Source organism: Drosophila elegans, unplaced genomic scaffold (genome assembly GCF_018152505.1).
Source record: "Drosophila elegans isolate 14027-0461.03 unplaced genomic scaffold, ASM1815250v1 contig_208, whole genome shotgun sequence".
In the NCBI taxonomy this organism is placed as follows: Eukaryota; Metazoa; Arthropoda; class Insecta; order Diptera; family Drosophilidae; genus Drosophila; species Drosophila elegans.
Genome location: NW_024545578.1, coordinates 14,460,784 through 14,470,693, shown reverse-complemented (window position 1 = coordinate 14,470,693; position 9,910 = coordinate 14,460,784). Strand labels below are relative to the sequence as shown.

Below are 9,910 nucleotides of genomic sequence, written 5' to 3'. Positions count from 1 at the left end.
TTGTGGACCATAAGATCTTTATTAACCACTAAAGATGGGACTTGAGGCTTCGGATATTGATAACAGTCTAGAAAGAGAAGCTAATCAAATTTAATAACCAATAAAAAATGTTTTTAAATAGTTCGTAATTTGCTTTAGTTAATAAAGCACTGTGATGAGGCAATTTCTTGGGCTGTTAAAAGTTGGCCAACATGTGCTGCACAATTAATCTAAATCAATAGACCATGCCCAAGGCTATGCAAATTTAGCAATAACTCAAAAGCAATTCTCCCCACTTGAAATTGGTTTCTGTTTACGATCTCCGATTTTAATTGCAGTTCTCGCAATTTTGCGTTCCCTGCTGTGATTATTTTCATTTATCGAACCATTAATATCAAATCATATATGGAATTCTACAAAATCTTTGACAGCTTTCGCAACATATCGCAACAATAAAACAAAAACCAACCAATATACTTTGACTCGAATTACGTTGATCATGTATTTTGTAATTAACATTTCATAAATTTACCATCGCGATAAAATAAGTTTTTCCATTAGGAATCAATTAAAACGCAAAAAAAAAAATACTGCAGTCGGTAGTTATCGCGATTAAACCACTTTTCACACCAGATATTAGATAAAGTCACTGGCGCACTCTTCGTAAATTGCGGCAGTTAGAGAAAAATGTATATTTATTGAAATAGTATAATTCACATGAAAATGGCAATAAATTGTCAGGAGATTATGTGGCCGGCTCCATTAAAAACTAAATAAAAATAAATAAATAAATGTGTGTGCAAATAATGCAGATATATATATATATATATATATATATATATATATATATATGTTGAGCGATTTAATCGCTGCCCAGAGCTCGGTTAATGAATTGAATTGAGCTGAAAAACCCAAGTGGGCAGTCGCCAAGTGGGCCGGCACTCGTTGCTCCGTAGGCTTTGCGCTTTTTGATCTACTCTAGATTGGCACTTTTAGCGTAGCGCCATAGATACCAGAGCGCCTGAGAAATATAATAATAAAAATTATGCACTTGCCACTGCGCAAAAAATTTGCATAGACATACGACTCTATTTCGGTTCGCCTCGCCTCGCCTCGCATATCTTTTGCTCTGTCCGCTTAATCGCCATCTATGTGGGTTAGAGTCATGGCATCTGGCAAAGGCAATCGAGCGTGCCAAATGGAATTTTTGTAAGTAATTGAAAAATTTGTATAATTGAAATGCAGTTCGGAAGGAAAGCATGTGCTGGCGCCAAGTTGACGAGGTGGACTAGTGAGAAGTGTCCTTAAGGATACGGGTTTGTGTCTTTGCTCACTGTAAGGATAACAGTTATAACAGTGAGCTTTAGTGGTGGGAAAATAAATTGTAAAGGACAATTTTTGCCTTGAAGCTTTTTTAAGTAAAAAAAAAAGTGTAATAAAACATTATTATAATTCAAAAACATAATTTTTAACCTAATAATCTACCAGTAAAATAAATTTGGTTAGCCTCTAAAATTGATACAATTTCGAACAGTATTTTGTTGAAAGGAATGTAATCCCTCTTTCTTTCCTTCATTTCCCAAAGGGTTTATACTCAATTAATTTACCTACAAAAATAAGCTCTAAATTCCCGAGAAGCATTTTCACTTAAAATCATTTCCTAACTCATGTGGGAAACTTCAAAAAATGTTCAAGATTTTCTTTGGTAATCCCGCACTTAAGTTTACCCTGGGAAAATGATCGGAATTTGCCCGACTGAAACTCCTATTGATTTATTAGCATTGAAGGCAAAAAGCTTTAAAAAAATGGACACAAAAAGAAGCATTTTTAATGTAATATGTTGTAAAGCCACCACACGAAAATCACCCATACCGACCACATGCTGGTGTCCCAAATGCATTAGGGAGACCACGAGAAAAGCGGAGCCGCCTAAAAGAAAATAAACAAACACAGCAACGCCCGCATTCCAAGGAAAGCGCCAGCAGCAGCAGCTGCATGAAAAACAGCGACTAGTAACAGCAACTGCACTGGAAAAGTTTGGTTTCTTTTGGAGTTCGTTAAATATGATTGAAAATGAGTTGAACAATTAAATATTATTGTAATACGTCGATAAACACTTGAAACCGAAAATACCAAATAATTAGTATTTACAAAAACTAGATATTAAAAAAAAAGTATGTAAGTAAGATTGGAATTTTTAGAATTTTTCAACAAACTCTAATTGCACATTATAATTAATATTTTCTTAGTTTCAAATATTTAAAATTCAGGACAGTTAAGATAAGATTACAATCATAAGTCAATTTTTTCCTTGGAATACTATGCATTTTTTAATTTCCCCCACTGATGTTTAAATAAACTTAAATTATTTTCCGTGTATCATCAGCAACAACTAGCAGCTTGCAGTCACACACAAGTCAAAGAAATTTGCTGTTAATTCACGTATTAACCTTTTGACATTTGGCAGCATCGCCAACGACGACGATGCCGAAGTGGAGAAAAGAAAAACAAGTCCACAAAATTCCGATATGGGGAGATAGAACTGCGGGAGGGAAAATCAAGGGGCAAGTTGGAAGGAGGAGGGCGGGCAGTGGGGAGCAGGGCTTGGGCACATCTGCCATGGAAAACTGTGTCAATGTGCCAGCAACAACAGCAAATACAAGAAAAACTTTTGCCGGCGCGTCGGTTCTTCACATTTGAGGGTGTGTGTGTGTAGTGTGCTGTTGTGTGAAGATGTTGGCATGTGGGAGGGCACAAGCTGTGATCGGCGGTCGGTACGCTGCCACGCCAAATGGAAAGTTGCCGCAGCTAAAATATGCCCAAGAATCGAAGATTAAGATACCTCTATCACAAACAATTGTAATAATTATATTACAAAATAAGTCAGCATTGAGAATACTGATGATTAGAGTTGGTTACCATCAAGAAATTATATTATAATTTTATTAAAAATGTGCTTTCTAAAATACATACGTTTTCTTTTTTTTAAGGTTGAGTAATTATAATATAAAACCATATCTGAACTGGATCCCATTCCGGGAACTACTTCAAGTAAGAATAATCTTTTTAAGTTATACAGTGTATTAAGCTGCCATTTGATTGAGTCGTTTCCCCAATCACATCATGCCCACTTAAAGGGTACCACAAACTCGTGTCTATGAAGTACGTGTGCTTCAATGACTTTCAATTAAATCAATATTCATCGTTTTGGCTGCGGCGGCCGCTTCGGGCTAAATGGCAACGGGGCGACCAAGGCAGCGACTCTTAACTCTTAACTCCGCTCCTTGATTAGACGCGACAACAACAACATCGCTAGACAACATTGGCTAGCAACAACAACAGCAACAACCGGCAACAGCAGCATGGGAAAATGTGCAATTTTGGCCAAAAATAAATAAGCCAGGCTGGAGGACAGAGATCCGACCTGACCGTCCCTCGTCTCACATTCGTTGCGCAAAAACTGCTGCCTGTGTCTTGACGATATTACACAAACAAAAACGAAACATTTAATGTAAACCACATTTTTACACAAAATATCATTGAGTTCAATAGATGCTAAGTAACGCTTTTTAATAAGACAATGTGCAAATTGGTTTTCTAAACTTTTTATAATTATTACAAAGTAAATTTCGTATGGCTTATAATATATTAAATATCTTTACATAATCAAAATGTACCATTTTATTTGTGAGTGAAAAATAAATACAAGCTAAATACTAGAAAATAAATATTTTGCGAAACATTTGTTTTGTTTTAAATTATTTCTTTTTCCAACAACCAATTTTTCGCCGTGTAGCCAGCAATCAAAGATACACCAGGGAGAGCAGAAAAATAAACATTTGAACTACTAGCCCAGGCCTTTCACAAAAAAGGAGGCGGGCGCCAAATCGCGCGCAAATAATTAATGTTTGGCAATAATCGAAGACACCTTCGGAGGCAGTTGCAGCTTTGGCCGGTTGCCAGTTGCCAATTGCCGATTGCCAATTGCCAGTTGCAGGTTGCCATTTTGCCATTTGGCCAGTGGATTTTGAGGCGCAACAAGTGCAGCCAGCGGGCATGCAAATGAGGCCGCAAGGGAGGCGTCACCTTGCCGGCAAAATATTTTAGCGTATTTTCGTTGTAATTACAGTTGGGTGGAGAGTTATGAGAAGAAAACGGTTACGGCCAAAGTTTATTTTGGAGCCCCGCTGAGCAAAAAAAATATGACACCAGAAATTACGCTCACCAAATTGGGTATTCAATAGTTATTTGTTAAATGTTAATTATAAAGTTGGCGTGGTGGTTTGATATTTATTTACTAAGTGAACATCAAAATTTGGACAGGTACAAATTAAAAATATAAATGTTAAGAATGTATATTGTTTTGCGTACAATAGTTTTTTCCTAGCAAATACATTTACACTATTATTAAACCAATTGTTGATTTTTAGCATATAACATTGTCGCCTCAAAATAATCAATTTATCATTTTAAGGTCTATAGTGACTTTGATATTGGTATTTCCAATAAGTAACTCAATGAAAAAGGAAACGGTAGCCAAAATCAAGCCACCCAGCCACAATCCCGCAATTAGGTAATAATATTGCAAATCATTCGATTTCACTTCCAAATGCCGATCACGAAATCCGAAATTCAGTAAACCACTCTGAATGCCATGTCGATAGGCATCGTCCTTCATTTTCAGGTAAATTCCACTCTCGAATATTTTTCTTATAAACCAATTAAACAACTGCAAATAGGGACGTCCAAATGCAGTTGAGATTTGAAGGGGTTGCTGGTATAGAATATGTGGAAACTTGCGGAAAATTGGAAGTCTGAGGAATTTTTGCTGGTAAAGGGCAAACTCAATGCGATCATAAAATCCCGAGTGAATACAGCTTGTGTTTAAGTTTCTGCGATACATATCAACATTTGCTTCTGATGTAGGTACTATGCGTTTCAATAGTTTATTTCGATCGGGAATTAATTTTTGCATGGTGTTTACGTCTACATCGATCAAGGGCCAAATGCCATTGGTTTCGTCTAAATCTTCCCATGTATTTATTTGTTTTTCGTAAAGTCCTGCAGCCAAATTACTGGAAAGTTGAGCCAGATACAGATTGGTAAATATAAATCCTGAAGTGGTTAATATTATAAAGAGTACGAAGCGATGGTGGGTTGGTCGAGCACCCATATTTCTGCCTCCTGAGAGAAATAAAACCAATCGAAGAATTTGCAGAAAAGCTACACTTATGTTTGTTTGTCCTCTTGATAAAATTCTCAAAGCCAGAGAGCAATATATTATCATTATTATCCAGGTAATCCAGGTGCTAGAGGTATACGTCCTGATCAAATAAACCGAGTTGGGTAAATGTCTGGAGGAGGGCACTATTAGACCACAATTTTCCAAATAAAGAATATTGGTCATCGAGAACTTTTCAAGCGGTCTGATTAGAAATGGAAAGAAGTCTATCGTACGATTGGCCAAAAGTTCAAGGCCATCGTTTACAGTTACCACATTAATTAATCGAACTGATCCATTAAAATGCTTTGTAAAATCCAGAATCATTCGGAGCATATATCCAGATAAAATCAGTTTGTTATGACTATCTCTAAAGGAAAACCAACGAGGTGCTCCTGCTGTTACAAGACCACTTGTGATATTAAATCCATTAAAATCCCAATTTATGCGAGAGTTATCATAATACTCTTTTACACTATTTAATTGCAAGATTCTCATATTTTGATATGGCATAAAGCTATAGAATCCTTCCAAGTCTGTTAACATTATAAGTATTTGAACAAAACCTTCTTTAAAACAACGGTTAAAAATATATGACAGTTTTTCATAAGTTCCTCCGCTGTAAAGTATTAATACTCGAAGATGTTGATATTTCCACAACCATGCTTTCAAATATAAAAGACCATGACTGAGATACTTATCGTCAAGATACAAGACAGTTAAGGTTCTGCTACTGAAGTTGCCTTCCAGAACTATTTGATTTTCGGTGTTTGTTATCCAAATGGTGGGCATAAAAGGCTGCCGAGCGGCTTGTAAAATATCTGTTCCATTACCAAACTCCAAAAACACATTAAGTTCTGTTTGATAAAACTTATTTAACTCCTGAACCGTTTGGCCCAGGCGATTTGCTCCAAACAGCGAAAGGCCCTGAAGTGTGCTGATGTAAAGCAAATCCATTCGAAATACTATGAAATAATCTGCTTCGGTCTTCTTTTATAGGCAATATTACTCAGCCGTTCAAATGGTATCATTAAATCATTACAGGGCCTGATTTAATCCATAGAGGGCACGACCATTTTAATATATCTAATGGGTAGTCAGGAATACTCTTTATACAAAAAAGGCAAGTCATTAGCTGTCAACAGGAGAAGTAAGTGATAAGTTTATTGAAATATTCAGACGTGTTTATTGATTTCATTATCATTGGAATGCTTACACTAATTACATATATTAAAGTTTAGGGGCTATTTATGATAAGACGAAGTTACAAACTTTGTACAAACCAATTATGACTGGCAATAAAATCTACACTTCTCCAGTAAAAAAACGATTGTGCCAACAAACCATCCCAGAACCAGTAAAATATAGGCAAAAAAATAAAATTCTTTGTCGATGACCTGGATCTCTCGGGATTTTGATTTCCGAAAGCTAATTTCACCACTGGAAATTCCCTCAAAGTTTGCGTCTCTCTGTAACTTTAACCAAATACCCGACACCCAGGTTCTCTGAAGGTAATCGTTAAATAGTTCGATATATGGCAATCCATGACGGAGTGCGACAAAAACCGGCCTTTGGTCGTAGACCTCGTTCAATGTCTTGAAAATCGGCACTCGCAAATACTTTTGCTGTAGCAGTTCAAATGCAATGCGATCTTCATAGGCCGCATAGACGTAACTAGTGTTCAGACTCTTTCGCTGTTTAAAAACCTCCTTTATCGATGCCACTAAAGTAATATTTTGAAACTCTTGTTGAATTATCTTTTCTTTAATCATATTGCGTAGCACTTCCGCGTCGAAACTTTCTACAAGGAATATCCGTTTCTCACGAAATAGATCATCAAAGCTGTTCAGTTGCCTCTTAAATAAACCAGTTGTTAATGAACTTGATAACTGAGCGGTGTAGAGATTGGTCAAAATAAATCCAACGGTGAAAAGCACGATAAAGCTGAGCACCTGATGTATTCCCAGACTAAAATGCCAAATTTTGCTCACAGGAAGTTGAAACAACAGCTGCAGCACATCCAAAAAGGTGGAAGATAGAGAAGATCCCTCGTGCTGCCTATATCGTATCCACCAAAACGCAATAGAGGCATAGATAAAGCTCATTATGAACGTAATCCAAACCTGCCAACCAAAAGGTTGGATAAAGTACAAACTTTTTGGCAAGGGTTCAGCCCAAGGTACCATAATAAATGTCTTAATGTTGTATACAATATAACTGCGGTAAAAATATTTCCAGTCCAAGGCGTGTATTATACGGGGCATCATGTCGATCTCACCATTTGCCAATGCATTTAAGCCAATATTATATGGTATGGTATCCACATCACCAAAAACATGCTCCTCAGTGCCATTATAGGTTTCAATAAACCCTTTTACCAGCTTATACATGTAACCAGCATAGACTACTTTGCCTTGACGATTTGTGTAGTGAAAACATCGAGGTGTCATCGTCTCCACGGAGGTGTAAACCGGCTGTCCTTGCAAATTTCTCAATTTTGTCAAGCCATAGAATTCTTGCATATCCTTTATTTGCTGGATTTTAATTTTGGGATAGGGTTTGTAAGTGTACAGCGATCCATTATTCAAGGCCAGCACATGAATAAAGCCCTTGTGTAAAGCTTGCTCGAAATAAAAATCCAAACTCGAATTTATGATATAAATCATAGGTAAGTGTTGTAATCCCCAGAGTAGTTTCTCCACTCTGTTTAAAGTTTCGTTTTCCGTAGATTCTTTCAAACAGGCGATGATTAAAGAACGCTCACTGAACCTACCCAATAATTTCTTTTGTTCCCTTAAAGAATTCAGTATTAAATTGGGCACTTCCTGATTGAACTGTAACTCCATATCTTGGCAATCCAAGTAAATATTAAGCTGTAGTTGCAGATCTTTGTTAAGCTGATGTATAACTTCTCTGGCTGACCAACTTTTGGAACTGCCAAGGGACAGGACAATCAGTATGAAAATCAGCAAGCGACACATGATGCAGTCCAGCCAGAGAAAAGGACACTGAGACCCTCGACATAAAGCCTTCGCTGTTTTAAGGCCTGGCCAAGATCTCTATCGCAAACAATTACATTGCATTGTCAATAAGTTAAAGTTGAAGTGGAAGTCAGAGGCGATGTTGAAGTCGAAGTCCAAGAGTAAGTCGTGCGCGGGTGAGTGCACTGTGAAAAAACAGCATCAAATCAAAAGTTGGAAACACAAGTGCGACTTTAATGATAAAAAATATTAGACAAGTGGTCTTCCAAATTCTGTTAAATAGTTTTTTTGTTTTGTTTTTCTTTTTTTAAATTTCCTGTATGTACATTTATCTAATTTATTTTTTATCTTAATGTAATTCTTGTGCCTTAAAACAATATAGCAGGTTAAAAAAATAAATAATAAAATCATTAACGCAACTTTAATTTGAAATATATTGTTCCTTATCTTTACATAGTCACGGAAAATAGTTTTCTTTCAGTGTGTGGCTTATCGCAGCATCTACCAAATTGCCCCTTTGACCACGACCACGTAAACGTAATTGTTTGCGGTCTGGCTTCGGCAGTTCTAACGTGACCAAACAATTGCTAAATGTCAAAGATATTGTTAATAAAATTACATGATTGCATAAATGGGCGCTAAACTGGGCGGTGATCTAAGAAAAATTATGTCAGCCAGATGGTATGTGCCAATGAGTGATGTCAAGTGGAATCTAAATGCTGATAAATGCAGTTGGTTCATGGGGCAAGATGTGTCGGTGTTTTTTACAAACGAACAAAATAACTCTGTTATCTTTTTTCAATAAATATAAATTTGTTTAAATTTTTTTAAATTTGACAGAGCTTACATATAATTCCGAAACTCACTGTTGAGTGACCCTTTGCTCTGATTAGTTGCAAATGCTGTCAGTGACTTTGAATTTGTTATTTAAGACGGCTGTCATTGTTGTTCTTGAATTTGTTGTTGTAGTAGCTTTTGGCCAGAAACTCGTTAGCCCACAAGAGAGATCAGCCAAGCCGGGCAAAAGCAACAAACGAATCGCATTGAAATTGAAATCGCTCATAAATTCAGTTGCTAATTGTAAAGAATGGCAGACCTTGGAATTCAAAGAGACAAAACTCATTTCCAATGGCTACTGCAGAATGCGAAACACAGCCAAACCGGGCAAAAATTATGAAGCTAAAGAAACGCCAAACTGGCGAACAGAAATAACAATAAATAAATATAAATTTCAAGCGCAAACATAAAGAGCTATTGACTGTTGACTTTAATGAACAATTAGGCGGCAGCCACTTAAAATGGCCAACAGACTTATGCATATATGCACTATATGTATCCCCCAGATGCAGATACGCAGCTCCGGCGACGACGAGCGAACAAAAGATTCAGATACTCGCACATATAAGGCCGATCCGCTAATCGTAATGGTATAATGGCTTCTCTATGGGCCTGGCCCAATAATAAAAAACAATTGATTATATCGACAACTGCAGTCTTAGATATTTTGAGAGGGGGCGTTACTGAGGGGTGGGACTTGGGTTGGCTAGAGCAGGAGGGAGTCAGGGCATTTGGACTTTAATTAATGCATTCAAAGCATTTATGTAAATGGCGGGAAATAATTTATCACCCATTCAAGACAGCAACAACGAACGGCAACAACGACCAATCAAATGTGGCATCCAAGCATTTCAATACAGTAAAGAACCAGATCTTTGGATAACTACCCAAT

At 36.9% G+C, this 9,910-nt stretch overlaps 2 protein-coding genes across 2 annotated transcripts; both read right to left on the bottom strand.

The window, feature by feature from the left end:
- Positions 1-4,435: 4,435 nt before the first annotated feature.
- On the bottom strand, positions 4,436-6,157 carry LOC108150101. Its single transcript, XM_017278065.1, has one exon. The coding sequence runs from the start codon at positions 6,155-6,157 to the stop codon at positions 4,436-4,438; it is 1,722 nt and encodes a 573-aa protein (XP_017133554.1).
- Positions 6,158-6,486: 329 nt separating this feature from the next.
- Positions 6,487-8,181, bottom strand: LOC108150102. The gene has a single exon (XM_017278066.1). It carries the CDS (start codon positions 8,179-8,181, stop codon positions 6,487-6,489), a length of 1,695 nt encoding a protein of 564 aa, XP_017133555.1.
- Positions 8,182-9,910: the final 1,729 nt, after the last annotated feature.

What these genes read in the sequence shown, in the direction of transcription:
- LOC108150101 (XM_017278065.1), bottom strand. Translation starts at nt 6,157, where the DNA reads ATGGATTTGCTTTACATCAGCACACTTCAGGGCCTTTCGCTGTTTGGA.
- LOC108150102 (XM_017278066.1), bottom strand. Translation starts at nt 8,181, where the DNA reads ATGTGTCGCTTGCTGATTTTCATACTGATTGTCCTGTCCCTTGGCAGT.